At 37.8% G+C, this 19,328-nt stretch overlaps 1 protein-coding gene across 8 annotated transcripts in view; it reads left to right on the top strand.

Moving 5' to 3' along the window:
• Nucleotides 1-19,328, top strand: part of ttc14 (tetratricopeptide repeat domain 14) — a 40,667-nt gene extending 21,339 nt beyond the window's left edge. For 4 of the 8 annotated variants that reach the window (XM_048542145.2, XM_048542149.2, XM_048542147.2 and 1 more), the window contains 7 exons: nucleotides 485-640; nucleotides 3,394-3,465; nucleotides 4,888-5,007; nucleotides 6,885-7,007; nucleotides 13,028-13,145; nucleotides 16,007-16,107; nucleotides 17,123-19,328. In XM_048542145.2, coding sequence (XP_048398102.2) covers nucleotides 485-640; nucleotides 3,394-3,465; nucleotides 4,888-5,007; nucleotides 6,885-7,007; nucleotides 13,028-13,145; nucleotides 16,007-16,107; nucleotides 17,123-18,098 — 1,666 coding nt within the window. In that variant the 3' untranslated portion in view covers nucleotides 18,099-19,328. Of the gene's footprint in view, nucleotides 1-484; nucleotides 641-3,393; nucleotides 3,466-4,887; nucleotides 5,008-6,884; nucleotides 7,008-13,027; nucleotides 13,146-16,006; nucleotides 16,108-16,832; nucleotides 17,103-17,122 lie in introns of those variants that run through there. The other 4 variants (XR_007248665.2, XM_059651122.1, XM_048542151.2 and 1 more) reach the window with 4 other exon arrangements.

The following is a 19,328-nucleotide window of genomic DNA, read 5'->3' as shown; positions in this document are numbered from 1 at the left end:
AGGTCTGGCAACATCTATGGAGAGACAAAAAGTTTACCTTTCAAATCCAATATGACTGTTATTCAGAAATTCTTCAGTTTACTGTCCTCTAAATGTTCCTGTACTGAGGCCTAATCCATTTGACCCACCTGAATCTCTACAACCAGATCCAGCAACGTTGTCTTCCTTGTTGGGCTGTGTTTCTCTGTAGCAATGGCTTTCACAAATTTGGGATGACCAAAAGTGCTAAAAGACCAATTAGGTTACTGACATGATGTAGGAAATACTGCAACCAATTAAATTTGACTGTGACTAGAGTATTTCACTATTGGCATTCAGTATGTCATTTGTTTCCCTGATGTTTGATATTTAATGGGCACTTAATGTTATTTTTCTGATAATTTATTCTTCGTCTAATTAAAGTGAAGGTGTTGATGACCATGTTTGGAAACAGATTCCTATCACTGCATTTACCTTTTTAAAATATTTTGCTCTCTGTCTTCAGGCGTAATGCAACTCTGGGCAATCATATTGGTGAAACATATGACACAATTTTACACCAATCACTTGGATTTGCTAATCCCTCAACTGTTGAATACTTACTGGGCAAACTTGGAATTAGTGAAATTGATTCACCATCTCTGATGAGAGGATTGCAGAGGTGAGATTTTGAGTTTTAGGAGTAACAATGTATCTTTAGAATATTTTTAGTCTCCAATTTTTAACAATCTTTGATCTCTAAATTCAACTTGACCAAAATCTTCATTTTGTCTCTCTTTCACAGTGATTGGTTGATTGATTTATATTTTAAAAAACACTAATGTTAAAGATGTGATATAAATGTAAATATGATCCAAGGTGCTTCCCACACTTGATATAAGAAAATGAATGCAAACTCAAGGAAGCTAAATTGAACAGATGAGTTTTTTTTATAGCATTGTAAAATCACAGAGTACAGAAGAGGCCCTTCAACCCACAAGTCTGTACCACCAACAATATACTACTGTCTACACTAGTCACTCTTCTCTGCACAAAGCCCATAACCTTGAATGTTATAACACTTCAAATGTTCTTCCACATACTTTATAAAAATTGTGATGTGGAGGTGCCGGTGTTAGTCTGGGTGGACAGGGTCAAAAATCACATGACACCAGGTTATAATCCAACAGGTTTATTTGAAAACACAAACTTTTGGAGTCTCGGTCCTTCTTCAAGTATTAGTGGGAGAGGTAGCATCCGATTATAGAATTTATAAGCATTAGATCAAAAGGGTCATAGAACTTAATGAACAAGCTTAAGGTAGCTGTTAAATATTTAATCAGTTGGAAGGGGGTGCAGCTTTTTCACTAATATGTAATTCCCAAATTCCTTTCAAGTCACTGCCCCAAGATAATTACAGGTTTTATCAGTGTACCAGAGATGGCATCTCTGGTCTGACAATGCATTTTAGGTGTGTGACCTTGTTTAGAATCTGTCTGTCTTTTAAATTGGAGTCTGACTGGTTTTATTTCCAAAGTAATATCCCACCATCAAACTTGCTATGGACTGCTTTTTGGAATCAGTCTCATTCTTGGACACATTCATTTCCATGAAGGACGGATACCTCAATACCTCACTCTACTGCAAACCTATAGACAACCTCACAATGCTGCACTTCTGCAGCTTCCACCCTAAGGTTGTGAGGGCTAGATATGAGTTAAATGCTTTCAGTGTGTCGGTGCAGACTTGGTAGGCTGAATGTAGGGATTTTATGATTCTGTGAATGAATGGGAACAGAATCAAATGATGTAATTTTGGGTAAGGTGATATGTATGGATAATGTATTCAGCAAGGACAGGATTAAAGTAAGGACTTTGAGCTAGCAAGTTATTTCAAAAGTGTGGGGTATGCTAAATCTTTGTACTGTTTCAAAAATCATATTAGTTGCCAGTCATTTTCAATGACCAATCCTCTAGCCCAGTTACTCTGAAATATACTATAATGTGTGCTTTTATGTACTTGCATAACGTTTCATTTTAATTGTACACTGTAGTCTAGTGATTTGTCAAACAGTCAATGTAATGCAGTATCAGGCTGTCTGACTTTAAAAGGGTTTGCACGACCAGAAATATTGATTTTTATGGCAGCAGTTTGACAAACATTGTGGTGTGTCCTGTTTGATCTTTCTTTGAAAATCCAGCCAAATTTAAAAACCTTTTGCCTGAAAAAATATCACTGTATTGCAGTTCTTGATATGAATAATTTTGTTTAAGGAAGTGACCAATCGAAGATAGTAAAGTGCATTTTTCCGTAATAAAGCAAAAAACCACCTATTTGAAAGGTCAGTTGTAGTTCTGCATCTTCCTATTTAGTTCTCAAAGTGGAGACTCTGTCCCAGATTTAAGGGTGTTAATGGTGGGCAAGCTGTCAGCATTTGATGCCATTATTCGTTTCGTTTGAATCTGACAGTTATCTAGTTTGTACGTGCACAATTAAATGTGGAAATCCAGAAGTTGCTGGCTCAGATTTGTATAATAATAATAATTTGTATAATAATGATGGCAAAGCTCAATGTTTACAGCCCTTTTACGTCGAGATGTAGAATTTGCTGTCAGATTGTACACATCTATGGTGGTGGTGCTAATTAATTACAGTCTGAGCAGGAAATAATGAAAATCAGTTGAATGAATTAGGAGATAATGGGAACTGCAGATGCTGGAGAATCCGAGATAACAAAGTGTGGAGCTGGATGAACACAGCAGGCCAAGCAGCATCTTAGGAGCAATTAAGAGCTTGCACTGTTAGATTTCAAAGGTTTTTTTAAAATGAATCGATGTACTTTGTTGAATGAGGTGTAGTTGGGTTTGAATGGTGTTTGAACTTCATAATTATTGCAGAACACCCCTTGAGTTAAAAAGCCAATCTTATATTTGTGGAATGTCAATTTCCTACATAATTTCATATTTTTAAAACAATTCTTATTCCTATTTAACGGGTCTGCATAGAATCTCTTGAGTTTAACTGACACTTAAACAGACAAGAAGGAAGAATACTTACAGTTAATGTCTAGAGTAGCAGTTAAAATTTCTGCTAAAAGATAATAAAATGTGAGGCTGGATGAACACAGCAGGCCCAGCAGCATCTCAGGAGCACAGAAGCTGACGTTTTGGTGAAGGGTCTAGGCCCGAAACGTCAGCTTCTGTGCTCCTGAGATGCTGCTGGGCCTGCTGTGTTCGTCCAGCCTCACATTTTATTATCTTGGATTCTCCAGCATCTACAGTTCCCAATATCACTTTGAAATTTCTGCTACTGATTTGCACTTCAGTTATTTTAGAACCATTCAAGTTTATCCAATCATGGTGTAGTTTTTGCCAAATAAAATGTCACTGTACCTTGAAATAATATGGCTATTCCTATTGAACCTTCTTTTAACAGTAAAAATTTTATTGGGGATGACTATGCTGCAGCCTTAAGGAAAAAACAGTCGGCATCTTGGGCATTAAAGTGGTAAGTACCGAGGACAAATAGTAAGCACTGGGAAATGGGATTGGGGGAAGACACTTTGAGAGTGTACCCCAATTTATTATGAACATTGCCTTAGCCATCCCCATGACTAGCCCAATCCTTAGTCAATGATACTTACTTACTTACTTAAGGTTTAACTTACTTGTAGTATCAGAGATAGTGGGAACTGCAGATGCTGGAGAATCCAAGATAATAAAATGTGAGGCTGGATGAACACAGCAGGCCAAGCAGCATCTCAGGAGCACAAAAGCTGACGTTTCGGGCCTAGACCCTTCATCTGATGAAGGGTCTAGGCCCGAAACGTCAGCTTTTGTGCTCCTGAGATGCTGCTTGGCCTGCTGTGTTCATCCAGCCTCACATTTTATTATCTTAACTAACTTGTAGATTGGGTCCTTTATCAATTCTTAGTCTGATGGGTACATTACTTGCAGTAAGCACTGCTTCCAGTGTCACCAATGGGCAATAGAATTCTGATTTACTTCTTGGGCAGGTTGGGGTGGGATTTCTGCATCTAACCCGTCAAGTCTCCTTAGAATCTTGTATGTTTCAATAAGGTTTCCTGTTACTGTTCTTATCCCCAAAAAACCTAACTTATTCAACGTGTCCTCATAAGGTAATCTGTTCACATTTATTATTAGCCTAGAGATGTTCTCTAGTCTGCCTCAATCGCCAGTGTATCTTTTCTTGGGTAAGGGGCCCAAAACTATTCACAATATTCCACCTGTGGTCTGACTAGTACACAGTCCTTCCTCTTTTGGTTTATGATGTTTTCTTTTGCAAAAGAAAATTATATAACGATTAGAACTAGACCATGTTAATGAAACAAAATCAAAACACAAACACACTCTTATAAAGCATTGAAACAAATGTTACATTTGTGACGTAAACGAGTGATTTAGAAGCTCTGCAAAGTGAAGTTGTCATTTTGCAAAATACAATAAACATTATTTAACTACTGTCACTACAATTATTTACAAACTATTTAGCAGCTTGTGAAGTTTTATCAGTAGTAGTTGACAATTTCCTCGGTGATTACTTGGAAATGGATATTAGGACATGTATGTGGTGTCCTTCTATTTCTAATATTTTGCAATGCCTGGAAAAGAATTCCAGTTATCCAAGCCTTTTTTATTGTTTCTGTATATTTCAGAAACAGTTGCAGTACTGCACAAATGTGTGAGATTTTGAAATTGACAGTAAAGAAATTACTAGTTAGTGCTTATGCTGCAAATGTTGCTGTGATATTTAGCAGCAGTTTTAATGTGGATATTCAAAGTACAAATAAAATGAATCAACACCATTAGTATCAAGTTACTTGAATTATGTGAAATAATATGAAGAAATAATTAATGAATAAACATTTGATTCCCTACTAACTTAGATTTTCCCTCCTCTCCCGTATAGTGTCAAGACAGGGGTGGACCATTTTAAAGCGGGACGCCATGTTGATGCTATGAATGAGTACAACAAAGCCCTAGAAATTGACAGTAACAATGTTGAAGCTCTTGTGGCTCGTGGTGCTCTGTAAGTATGTGATAGGTTATACACTATTACAGCAACATTGATTTGTCCGTACTAATATTAATATTGTCTTTTTTTTGTTAGGAGTCGCAAATATAGGTCCTTTTGATGATTCAAACAATAAACATACCATGCAGTGATTAGATTAGATTCCCTACAGTGTGGAAACAGGCCCTTTGGCCCAACAAGTCTACACCGCCACTTGAAACATCCCACCCAGACCCATCCCCCATAACCCATACACCCCTGAACACTACGGGCAATTTAGCATGGCCGATCCACCTAGCCTGCACGTCTTTGGACTGTGGGAGAAAGCCGGAGCACCTGGAGGAAACCCACACAGACACGGGGAGAATGTGTAAACACCACACAGCCAGTCACTCTGCTGGAATCGAACCCGGGTCCCTGGCGCTGTGAGGCTGCAGTGCTAACCACTGAGCCACTGTGCCGCCCGTGCTGTGTTGTGTCAAGCCCCACAGACCATAAAAGTACCATGTTTCAATGGTCTATCTTAAGTCAGCTAACTTTGGTCAGAGTGACACAGTGGGAATTTTGAAGTTGGCATTCATGCCTCTGTTTTAGTTGAGCTGGGATTTCTGCTTTAAATTGCTATTTACTGACTCAGTTTGAAGTGTGTGCATAAGTGGAAATGAAATTTGGGTCAGCTGTGATAATTCCATCATTCAGCAATCCATTGCATTGTTACCCATGATTTTATTTCAAAGGCAATCTAGAAGAAGTATTGCATGGCTCCTGGAAGATGTAGAACCATGCCTAGCTAAGTCACTGTCCAAGTGAGGAAGGGTAGGAGTAAGAAAGAGAAACACTTATTACAATTTTGCTCATGGTTTATTTCTAGTATTTCTGTCATTCTTCTATCAATTGACGTGAAAACACATTTTGCTGTGAATAACCTTGGAATTTCTTTCACAACGTCTACAGTTTCTCCGGAATAAATTTGATTTATGCATGATATGCATAATGTCATGCAAAATATCGAGCTGTCATAAAGAGGCCATATGGCCCATCAAGTCTGCACTGACCCTCTGCAGAGCATCCCACCCAGAAACCACTCCCCTACCCTAACCCAGCAACCCCACGTTTGCAATGGCTAATATACCTTGCCTGTGCAATCCTGGGCTCAACAGACAATTTAGTATTTCCAATCCACCTAACCTGCACAACTTTGGACTGTGGGAGGAAACTGGAGTGCCTATGGAAACACACAGACATATGGAAAACATGCAAACTCCACAAATAGTCATCCAGGACTGGAATTGAAGCCAGGCCCCTGGCACTGAGAGGCAGCAGTGCTAACCCCTGAACTGCTGTGCTACCTTTGGTGTTAACAATTTGCCACTTGGACTGATGGCTTTGGTTAAAACTCTCGCTCGGAGAAGTTGATGCTGTGTGACTAAAGTTAATTGGAAAGTCAAAAAACAAACAGCTATTCTTAGAAAAATCAACATTAACAATGTGAGATTAGTAGACAATGGCTTAGTCGTATTATTGCTTGACTAGTAACCCAGAGACCCAGGTAATGATCTGGGTGCCTGGGTTTGAATCCTGCCATGGCAGATGGAATTTGAATTCAATAACCATATGGAATTAAGAGTCTAATGCTGACCATTAAACCATTGCTGATTATCAGGAAAAACCCATCTGGTCCACTGATGTTCTGCCACCCTTACCTGGTCTGGCCTACTTGTGATTCCAGACCCACAGCAATTTCGTTGATTCTAAACTGACTGCTGGGCAAAATGGGCAATTAATTCTAGTCCGGTCAGTGCCCACGTTCCATGAATGAATTAAGAAAAATATCATGTAGTAATAACCATTAAAGTGTATTTTGTTAACATTTCTTTGCCATTTTATTTTAGTTATGCAACGAAAGGAAGTCTAAGCAAAGCTATTTCTGATTTTGATTTGGCTTTGGAGACGTGCCCAACACACAGGAATGCAAAGAAGTATCTCTGTCAAACTCTGGTGGAAAGAGGAGGCCAGTAAGTGAGAATACTTTGAATAAAACAAAACATATCAGTTAACTTCCTGCGGCGTTGTACTTGAACCAAAATATAGAGTAAGTTCCTTTGCGAATTGGTGTGGAGGGCTGGAGCGATTAATTTGACTACAGCATGGTTATAAAAGGAGTCGGTAGTACAGTGGTAATAGCCCTGGACTAACATTCCTAGGACCCAGGCTAATTTCCACCATGGCAGCTGGTGTAATTTGAATTCAGTGAATAAATTTTGGGAATTAAAAAGCTAGTCTATTAGTGATACCAAGCCTTTGATTGTCATTTTAAAAAAAAAAGTCTGTTTTGTATTGTTTAGGGAAGGAAACCTGTCATTCTCACCTGGTCCAACCTACATGTGATTCTAGACCAACAACAGTATTGTTGACTCTTAGCTTTGTCTGAAATGACCCAGAAAAATTACTCAGTTCCAGGGTAGTTAGAATGGAAAATAAATGCTGGCCTTGTTTGTTACACCCACATCCTGTGAAACAAAAGAGAAAAGTTTCCATTTTAAACATCGCTAAATTTTAAAAATGTATTCCTTCAATGTTATATGATCTAGAGTTAAGTAAATTAGTCAGTTTGACAAATCTAGAAGTGGAATTAATTTCAGCTTTGGAGCTTTTCTGTGATGGACACTCTGCATGGTAGCTACATTTTTAAGAAACTGTATGTGAGTGAAATTAAGGTGAAACAAGTTTGTATGTATGGGCAGTTTCCATTGTAAATGTAGGCTTTTTAATTTACGATGATAGTTGGCAGTGAACAATGTTCACATTTCTGTTCAGCTTATTTTATAGTTAAGATGAATACATCTGATTTAAATAATTAGAAAAGGGACTAATTTCTTCTTTGACCATCTATTGGTTGCTGAATCTCTGACATGGTGACAATAGAACTGGCCAAATAAATGATTTTGTTGCAGGATCCCTTGCTAATGTTAACTCAGCTGACGTTTTGCTTCAACGCATTGATAAAAAGTGACAATATGTCTGTTACCAGTTTCAGTTTAATGGCATTTGCAACAGACTTTCTCTTCTGTGGTCTGTTAGCGTACACAAGCTTTTCCTGCCTGTCATCTGACATAAGACCATAAAACATAGGAGTGGAAGTAAGGCCATTCAGCCCATCGAGTCCACTCCGCCGTTTAATAATGGCTGATGATTCTCCATTCCTTTTCTTCCCTACACCACCTCCCCTTGCTGGCACAGTTGCTTCGAGGTATTTCTTCTCACCCTTGCGTCAACTTGCACTGTTCTTGCCTTGGACCAGGTTTCTGGTCTTCAGCAGCTCTCTTCTCCTGGCTCCTAGTGCCACTTCTGAGCTCTCACTGAGGTCCTAAGCTCCGTCTAATAATAGAGGTTAATTGGAACAGATATTCCTACGACCTAAACTGCTATTTGCAGTGACTGACATCTAGCAGTTGATGGTATCCATTCTCCCACATTGGGGAAACAACATCTTTGCATCTCCACTGTCAAATTCCCTAAGAATCTTGTATGTTTCAATAAGGTTCCCATTTTTCTCAACTCCAGTGAGTACTGGCCCAACGTAGGCAATCTTTCCTTGGAGATAAGCCCTCCATACCCAGAATCAACCTAATAGCCTTCTCTGGACTGCTCTGATGCCAGGAAATCTTACCTTTGATAAGGGGACCAAAACTGTTCAGCGTGTTCGAGATACAGGCTGCCTAGTGCCTTACGTAGCTTTTAGCTAGACCACATCTTGAATACCGTAGCATGTAATTTTTCCCCACGGTTACATATACTGTAAAGAATGTTGTAATATGCATTTGAATGTTTCTTTGTGGGTATTCCTTGGTATCTTCATGATTTAAAGTGTTCAAAGATCCAGTGTGTATCATGTTGTTAAGCTGGTGGCAGATTTTTTTTCAAATTTCGAAGTGATATTTATAATTTATTTACATGTCACCTTGGAGGAAAAGAAAGAAACCAAATGCTGTGCATGATACCGAGAGGAGCTCACTACTGCTCCAGCTCCTTGGAGTTTCTAACTCACACTCAGTATTTCTTACCAGGTCTTAAATATTTTTGACCAACAACTTAGATTCTGCCTTGTAGAATCTTGCCATAGGTCCTCCTCTTATAGGGTTCTCGAATGTGGGGAGGCAATGACCTCGTGGTATTATTGCTGGACTGTTAATCCAAAGACCCAGATAATGTCCTGGGGACCCATGTTTGAATGCCAACATGGAATTTGAGTTCAATAAAAATCTGGAATTAAGAGTCTAATGATAACCATGAATCCATTGCTGATCGTCAGAAAGACCCATCTAGTTCACTAATCTTCTTGAGGGAAGAGAAATTTCCACCCCTACTTGTCTGGAGTCACATGTAAGCCAGACTCTCAGTAATGTGGTTGACTCTCAACTGTCCTCTCGATAATTAAGGATGTGCAATAAATGCTGGCCTAGCCAGTGGCGCCCTCATGAATAAAAAAGAATGTTTGGTTCTTTCATCTTTTGACTCCCTTAAAGCTACACTTGAAATCTTGCTCCAAGCTGACTGGAATCCACATTGCTGCTCAATAAGTTGTTTGATAGATCTTCACCACAGTCACCTTGTGAAAGATACATCATTCACAATGCTGCTGCTTTCCTGCTTTGGGATCCTAAGGGCCTGACTGGTTCAGTTTGGTAATGGAAAAGAAGGTCTTAATAGTCAAACCAGAAAGAGGTTTTTGCTTAACAAGATATAGTTGTTTACATGATAGCAATCAATACAGATGTATGAATCGGGAGCAGGGAGTAGGCTATTCAATCCTTCGAGCCTGCTCTGCTATAATATGATCATGGTTGATCACCCAACTCAGTACCCTGTACCTGCCTTTGATCTCTGAACTGTACAAATTATATCTAACGCCTCTTGAACATTCAATTTGTTGTCCTCAAATTGTAATTTTCTTGAGTTCGTCCATCCCTTACAGCTCCTGATTTACAGCTGTTTTTGGAATATTGCTTGTGTCCTTGACAATGAAAACTGCTATAATGTATTATTCGCCACCTTTGTGATCTCTTTGGGGGGGAAAAAAAACCTGAGGTTTGTCAGGCATGACCTAACCTTCATGTTGTTTGGACTAGCCTACTGGTAGCAATGTGATGGAGGAAGATTTCCTGGAATGTATGAGGAATGGTTTTGTGACAAATATGCCAAGGAACTAACCAGAAAGCAAGCTATCCTGGACTGAGTTTTTGTCATGAGAGAGGATTAATTAGCAACATTGTGGTGTGAGATCCTCTTGGGAAGAGTGACCATAGTACAGTAGAATTCTTCATTAGTGACACAGTTAAATCTGAGTCTAGGGTCCTGAACTTAAAGCTAGCTGTGGTCTGAGGCATGCATTGGCCAGGATAAGCTGGCCAAGGATACTTAAGGAGTTGATGGTGGAAACGCAATGGCAGACTCTTAAAGAACACATGGATGAACTTCAAAAATTTACGTCCTTATCTAGCGCAGGAGTAAAACAGGAAAGGAAACTCAACCATGGCTAACAAGGAAAACTAGCGACAGTGTTACAGTCAAAGGAGGTAGATAAATTGTCCAGAAAAACCTGAGGACTGGGAGAAATTTAAAATTCAGGAAAGGAAGGCAAAGGGTTTAATTCAAAAGGGGAAAACAGAATAAGCAAGTAAGTTTATGGAAACATAAAAACAGACTGCAAAAGCTTCCAAAGGTATGTGTAGAAAAAAAAACTGGTGAAGGCAAATGTTAGAATCAGGTGAGTTCATAATGGACAACAAAGAAATAACAGACCAGTTGAACAAATTATTTAGATCTGCCTTCATTAAGGAGAACACGAACAACTTTCTGTAACTGCTAGAAGACAGAAGGTGGAGGATGAAGGAAGAACTGAAGGAAATCCTTACTAGCCAGGAAATGGTATTGAGGAAATTGATAGGATTAGAACCCGATAAGTCCCCATGGCCTGATGTTTTTCATTCCCTGAGTACTTAAGTGGCCCTGGGAATAGTGGATGCATTGGTCATCATTTTCCAACATTCTGTAGACTCTGGAAGAGTTCCAGTGGACTGGAGGGTAGCTAATGTAATCCTACAATTTAAAAAGGAGGGAGAGAGAAAATGGGGAATTAAAGACTGGTTAGCCTGATACCAGTGGAGGGGAAAATGCTGGAGTCAGTTATTACATATGTAATAACTGAGCATTTGGAAAGTGATGACAGAGTGGTCCAAGTCAGCATGGATTCGCTAAAGGGAAATCATGCTTGAAAAATCTTCTAGAATTTTTTGAGCATGTGACCAGTAAAGTGGACAAGGGTGAATCAGTCGATGTTGTGTATCAGGACTTTGTGAAGGCTTTTGATAAGGTTGCACACCTGATTAGTACGGAAAGTTAAAGCTCATGGTATTGGAGGTAATGTATTGAGTTGGATAGAGAATTGGTTGACAGACAGGAAGCAGACTGTTGGAATTAGCAGCTCCTTTTCAGAGTGACAGGCAGTGACAAGTGGGGTGTCCAGGGTTCAGTGGTAGGATCCCATGTTGTTCACAGTATCTGTAACGATTTGGGTGATGGAAATGAATGAAGTATCTCCAAATTTGCAGATGACACTATGCTGTGGGGAGGATGTTAAGAGGCTGCAGGATGACTTGCGCAGGCTGGCTGAGTGGGTAAATATTTGGCAAATGCAATTTTATGTGGACCAATGTAAGGTAAACGTCGCGAAAACAGGAAGGCACATTATTATCTGAATGGTATCAGTTTCAACAAAGATGAGGTGCAGTGATAAATGAGTATCATGGGGATGGTTGCTGAAGGTTGGCATGTCGGTACAGCAGGCAGTGAGGAAAGCTAATGGCATGCTGGCCTTCATAGCAAGAGGATTTGAGTATTGGAATAGGGACGTCTTGCTGCAGTTATATGGGGCCTTGGTGAGACCACACTTTAAGTATTGTGTGCGTTTTTGGTCTCCTAGTCTGAGAAACGACATTTGCTGATGAGGGAGTCCAGTGATAGTTCACCAGACTGATTCCAAGGATGGCAGGACTGACGTATGAAGAAAGACCAGATTGAGCCTGTACTCACTGAAGTTTAAAAAGTTAATGGTACAGTCCCGATGGGACTGGCCAGGCTAGCTGCGAGAAGAATGTTCCCGGTGTTGGGGAAGTCGAGCACTCAGGGTCACAGTCTAAGACTAAGAGGCAATCTATTCAAGACTGAGATGAGGAAGAATTTCTTCACTCAGTTGTGACCCTGTGGAATTCTCCCAAAGAAAGCTGTTGGGACTAGTTTGTTAGACATATTCAAGATGGAGTTGGACATGGCCCTTGCAGCTGAAGGGATCACTGGGTATGGAAAGAAAACAGGAATGGGATACTGAGATCACATGATCAACCGTGATGGTATTGAATAGTGGTGCAGGCTCGAAGGGCCAAATAGCCTACTTCATTTGTTTTCTATGTCTGTATGCTTCTCTGTTTCACGAATCCATGCTGAACTGAGATTTTGAGGTGATCAGTTACCCTCTCCTTGATTATAGGCTCCAACAATTTCCACACCACAGATATCAGGATAACTGGTCTGTAATTCCTTGGTTCCCTCTGTCACCTTTCTTAGAATGGAGTGACATGAAAATATTTCCAGTCTAGAGGTATAACTCCTGAATCCAGGGAACTCTAAAGCATTATGGTTTAAGGCAATGTCAGTTTGCCCTCTTACCTCCTTTAATACATGTGTAAGAGAAAATCTTGATCCCGGCCTCATTGCCATCTTCTTCACTGAGAAAAACATGCAGTGTGGATGCACAGCAGGGTGTCAAACTAACTATATTTACATCAAACAGAGAATGCTGGTGAGACTCTTTCTAGCAGTATTTGTGGATAGCGAAACGGTTCGACTTTTTCAGAACTTACGTGCAGGTACAGGTGCAGAATAATGTCTCTCTAAATACGTCAAGTGTTTACTAAAATTCCGGAAAGCGTTTGAATGAGATCATTTTCTGATGACTTCTAAAATAATCTTTCAACAGATTAGAAGAAGAAGAAATGCTGACAAATGCTGAAAATTGCTATAAAAAAGCTTTGAAGCTGGATCAGAGTTTTGGTGAGGCAGAGGAAGCTTTACAGAAATTAAGAAAGCGCATGCAGGTGATTTACTAGGTTCAGTATTAAAAGAAATTTATTTCTGTTTGACGTTTGCCTTACTCATACAGTAGAAAGATACAGGATATTCCTTACTAACTAGAAGTGGTACACACACGTGCGATGTGCAAGTGCAGTGCAATAAGGACTGGTAGTAGATAGGTTACAGGCCGATACACACCACATGGTGAATTCCAGACTGCTGCTTGGGCTGTCCATGGTGGTGAGTTTTCACTCATAGGTACCATGTGTGACAGTATTGTTCCTGAGGAATTCTTCAAAACAAGCTTTGGTTGGGGCTTTCTTTTTAACGTGGTATTAGAATTGTTACATCATGACTCACTTATGCAAGACCCCAGTCATTAAAGTCAGAAATGTCAAACTGTGAAGATAGTGTTGAAGTTTTCTGAAATACTCTGCCTCAGTTTGGGGCAAAGTCATTCTTTTTTTTTAAATTTAAAGGACATTTTTTAATGTTATAATCTTAAAAGAACTATTTAACAGACTGGGATACCTCCTTGATGATTTTCTTAGTCTTTGTTCAACACTTCCATTTTGTACTAAAATCAATATTTGTCTTTGGTATTTTGTTCCAGTGCCCCATCCTTTGTTCCTGTGCCTGTCCTTTGTTCGAGATGGTGATCAAATGTACTTTCAAATGTTTCTTTCATGGTTGTATTTGGAATTTCTCTGGAGTTTTTTGTTCCAGAGTAACGGTCTTTCCCTACTACCTCAATCAGCAATATCGATTGACACAAAACAAACTAATATGAAATGACTGCTATTTAGTCAGAAATGAACAGTTTTTATTTTCTTCTCTTTTCATGAAACTGTTTGTCTTTAGGACTTGTGAGAATTTGTTTGAGATTCAGCAGAAACTTGATGGTCAGTAAGAAAATTCTGATCTAGACGTTCCTAACAAATCTCTGGAAAAGAAGTTGGAATTTATTGATCGCAGAGATTAGGACAATTTTCTTCATTTATACAGCAAACTTTGACACTCTGTTTTGTGTTGTTTTATAGACTCCTACAGCAAAATATGTGGTTTTAATTCAAACTTAAAGGTGCTGCTCATCACATTTTAATACATTAATGGCACCGAAGAACATTAAGTACCAGCAACTTAATATTTCATAATTAATTATTTATATAGCAATTATTTTAAGGTTTAGGAGAAATTATCTTTATTTTCCAGGATAGAATTTTTTTTTTGTAGCTCCATTGTTTGTCTTTTAGGCTATGCATGTGTTAGTATTGCTGCAAAATAGTTAGTGTCACCAAGCTGTTTGTTTAGAAATTTAGTAATTGATATTCCTGACCTTTTATAAGATTTGGGTAGCTGCTTCACAAAGGGAAGGCAAATTTGAGGACAGGTGATGACTGTTGGGTAAAATGCGTGGCCTCAGACTGAAGTGCCTGCTTACTCTTGATGGAATAAAGTAGAAGTAAAAGAAATGCAAAAAAAAATTACGTTAGGAGAAGTGTGTTCAATCATGATCAATATAATCTATGCTAGAGTTTAGATTACTTTTAAGAATTATTCATAATATCTCATATTAATGTATGTTTTATACTTTGTCGTGAAATTCACAAGTTTTCATCTTGAATGCATCTAAAGACCTATTGAATATATTTTCATCAGAAGCTAGTTGAAGATTGAACCAGTCAGGTTTAAAAATTTCCACATTAATGTCTATGCTATTATAGATTCACATCATATCTATTAAAGTACAAATAACGCACCAGACTTTATGGAAGCATTTCTTTTAGAACAAATTTTGGATAGCAGAGGCTTGTGGAACAATCTATTTAAAAATTCCCTCTCCAAATTGTATTTCTAGTTTTTTCTTGTTCAGAATGAGTTTCAAGATTGGTGTACTACGGTTCCTTGACTCTTGAGGCCCCTATATTGCTACATGCACATTGCTTCCCTCCCCTTGAATATTACTTTTAATGTGCGTGTTTTTTTCATGTTCAATTTGAATGAAATTTCAGAGTACACACGAAATACTGTAGTTGGCATTATTGTCAACATTTCTGTGAAAACTAATTGCAGATATAGCTTAATAAGCACTTTTGTTTTATTTTATGACCTTTTTCTGTTTGATGTATGGTCAGTAAGAATTTTCTTGCATTACTGATTTTTTTTTTCTTTCTTGTTTTATTTTTGTGTGCATCTCCTTTCTGGGGCCTTGGCTGCTGAAATTCATTACATACCACACCTGATCTGAACTGGATTCTGCTGCACAATCCTGGTTTGTACGTTGGTCATTGGGGGAACAACTGGTAATGCATGGTGACTTTGACGATTTCAAAAAAAATCTTTCTTCTGATAAATTGTACAAAACCTTTGTTTGAATTGGTCTTAACTAAATTCGTACATGTTCAATAATTCTGATGCTTTTGTTACTTCAATTAAATTTTGTTATTCCAACCTTGTGCTTATTATCTCCGTTTCCTTTGGATTTGCCAAATTGGTCGTCTGCTTTTTTTTTGGTTATACATGTTGATATGCTGTTTATTTTTTTCTAATCCATAATAATCCTTACATACTGCTGTCTCCTTATCCATGATTTGACCTGATCTGTTTGCCTCGTAATTTAATTTTTCCTGATTTGTCACCGCTTTCATTGAATATTTAATCATCTTTTCACCATTTCTTCTGTTCCCAATTGTTGACAAAATGTAACAAACCAAATTTTACACAACATGCATTTGTTTATTGATTCTAAACATGACAAACCTTTGTAATCGTTTAAAACTGCTCATGCCACATGGTTTTCTGGATAAAAACGTAATCAATGGTGTTGCTGATTGAAAACACAATGTAATTTTTGCCATAATTTCCCGATGTCTGGGTATAAAAGAAATCAATTGAAAAGAAAGAAAAGGAAACTAGAGAAGAAGAGAAAAAAGTTGAGGTGTCAAGTGCAGAAAAATTGCGTAAGCTGTTAAAAGAAGAAAAGAGGTAATTTTCTCAACTGAAAATAGAAGTGCAGTTGTGTGATGCCATGTGGGAAATTGAGGTAAACTCTCCCCTTGCTTGAACAAGAAAAGTGGGATTTAAAATCTTTGAACTATTTACATTTTATGTTGGCTGGTATTTTCAGTTTTGTAACTCAGATTATCGTTATAACCGGTGTGTTTTGTGGGGTTATATATAAATGTTTATAGAAGTGATTGCATTTAGCAGACATTGCTGCAATGAAAAGATTGGATTGTTGGAACAAATACTGTTGTAGTTTGGAAATTTTTAAAGCTTTTTTTTGGTGGTCTTGGCAAATCTTTGAATTCCTAAGTGCTTCTACTGGTTTAGCTTGGAAGGAGGGAAATGGAAAAACCAGTTTGCTGCTTGTTCTTCCGTCTCTTAATCTACTCTATTCTATTCTATTCTATTCTATTCTGTGTTTTTAAAGCTGTTTAGCTTCAGACTGCAGTGTCCTAGAAGGTATTGACTTTTTAGTTTCAAACCAGCCTTACAATATATTTTCTGTACTTTGCGCATATGTGATCTTGCAGGGAATGAACAACAATGGTATCGTTCTCCTGTACTACTAATAGCTTTGGGACAAGTGAACCTTTTTTGTCTTCTGTATCTCAAAATTGAAATTATGTTGATTATTTCCTGTGTGTCACTATACTTTTGAACAATTGTGGCATTATCAATTTTACTGATGGTGGCTTGGCTTTCAGATCTGTTGGAGGTGACTTTTTTTTAACCAGGTCTTCCCTATCGTGGAGTCTATCCTCGAATGCTAATTAAATCTTACGTGGTTCCAGAAATGGTACAATTCTTCGAACGTTCAACTTGTTTGGTGAACATCATCTCAGTTTAGTAGTAACTACTTTTTTTAATCCTACCTCCTTTTATCTAATGTATGTGATTTCTATCTTTGAAACAGTAAAATATACGTTGAATAAAAATTAATTGTGATTTTAACGTTTTTTAAAGACAGCAATTTTATAATTTTTTTTCTTTTCAGAATGAAGAAAAGAAGAAAAAGGTCAACTTCTTCATCTTCAACCGATTCATCAGAATCTTCTTCATGGTCTTCTACTTCGTCCTCACCTGAACGTTTTAGGAAACACAGATCATCAAAGAAGCGACGAAGGAACTGTTCAGATTCCTCACGCAGTCAGAAGAGGCACTTAAGTAAGAGTTCATGTGATGAGAAAATTCATCATTCTCATAACATTAAGAAAGAATGGTATACGCCTCCAGCTGACACTTCAGCTTCCTTTCTGAATCAGAAACATGAAGTAGTAAAGTTGCTGGAGAAAAATGACAGTTCAGTAGACCACTGGTCAGATATCATGGAGAAAAGAAGGTACTGTTCGATATCTTCATCGTCATCATCAGTTGAAGTTTTAGATCGTCTTAGAGGTAGGTCTGAAGATAGCCAAGATTCTTTATTTAGTTCACAAACTCATGATAGCTGTAGCCAATATGATAAGTGGCACAAAGCAAATAAAGGCAGAGAATTGTGTGAAAAAATATCAAATGAGCAAGACAAATTTAGGAAATGGGTTCAAGAAAGTGAGTTAGGAAATGAAAGTGAGAGGAAAAAGTATGATAAAAAAGATAGGAATGATTCTGGATGTTCAGGGTTAGAATATTCACATCTGTCAGGTGACAGCCGACATGAAAGAAAAATGTACTGGTTGAGTAATTCCAATAGTAAAGATAAAAGATATGATTTTGGAAGAAGTGGAAATGGTAGACAGGACTACATATATGAAGGTGAAACTAGTTACAAGGACTGGAAAGGTGAAAGTGAAAGTAGACATTACAGAAACAATAAAAGGGAAGATTCCAAAGATGATACTCTTAATCATAATTCTACTGAAGGAAAGGCAGTGAAAAGTATGCCTCAAAATCTGCTGGAAATATTTAATCAGATTGCAGAGTTTGAGAAAGGAAAAGAACATAGTGGGAAATGTAAACAGAAAAATAAATAAGTTGCCATTGTGTTAGATATTTCATAAGTCCATTGTCTATTATCCTTATGGAAGAAAGAAGATTGGATATGTTTTAATATAAGTAGGAGCAATAAAATCACCTAGTTTTTAAGATCTTATATAAAGCATGAAGTATTTGATTTCTTTGCATAGATATGTTTTCTCATTCACAAAGTGTTCTCTTAGTCCATTATGTATTCCTTAAGTTGCTTAATAATTTCTTTACATATTTATGTTGTCAGCTATTGCAGTGATCACTAGGAAAAGGTTAGTATTTGTTCTAATTATACGTCTGCATGCTTTCCTTTCAGTTGGTTTTAATGTGCTATGTTAGTGTTGAATTGAATTCCAGGGTTGGTATTGTTAAAATGTAGCCATTATGCAATGCCTAACTGGCAATGTGGCTTCTATAAAGTGCAAGAGATGTGAGTCACCTGCAGCTGGGAATATTTTTATAAGGTTATTGAGCATTATCCCAACGCAGGCTCTGCAGGAACTTTGCCTAGAAATTCAAGAAACCAGGTGACAAACCAATTTTTGTGGGTAAAAGGTGGGTGATATTCTAGGTTGTGAAAGGAAGGTAGGTAAGATTCATGTATATTTGTTATTACTTATTTGTAGAATTGGGCAGTGTGTGCGAAATTGCACTGTGTGTAATTCAGATTGGAATAATTGGCTTGATGCACTTTTAAAGCCTACTACTTACTTGTGTTCAGTTCACTCCGTAAACTTGGGATAGAGCAATCTCCATAATAGCCTGGATATTTGTCCTGGGAGGAATGAAAAAGGAGCTGATAGGAAAAGGAGAGGAAAGTTAAAAGTCAGTACTGTTCCTGCACGTGCTGATGTCTTAAAAATGTTTTGTCACTTTTTCTAGAAATGTGCCACTAATTTTGATTTTACACCTGTAACGTACTGTAACATGGAAATATTTGCTGCATTCTATGAAGTAAATACTTAAAATTACTGAACCTTGTATCAATATATATACACCAAAATATATCAATCATAATTTATCATTAAGTTACAGGTGTATTTTCATTGACCTGCAATGTCTCACTTCACTTGGGGTTAATTAACTTTATTGTGTTAAATTATAACAGTCTGGAGATGCAGACCATACTCTGCCATTGTTAAAAGTTTATTTGCCAAAATGGACTGTTGAATCAGAGAAACACTTAATGTGTGCTAATAATGACAGCCATATTAAAAACAAATGATCAAAATGTC

The sequence above is a fragment of the Stegostoma tigrinum genome, chromosome 14 (assembly GCF_030684315.1).
Source record: "Stegostoma tigrinum isolate sSteTig4 chromosome 14, sSteTig4.hap1, whole genome shotgun sequence".
Lineage (NCBI taxonomy): Eukaryota > Metazoa > Chordata > Chondrichthyes > Orectolobiformes > Stegostomatidae > Stegostoma > Stegostoma tigrinum.
This window is presented reverse-complemented; position numbering and strand designations above follow the sequence as displayed.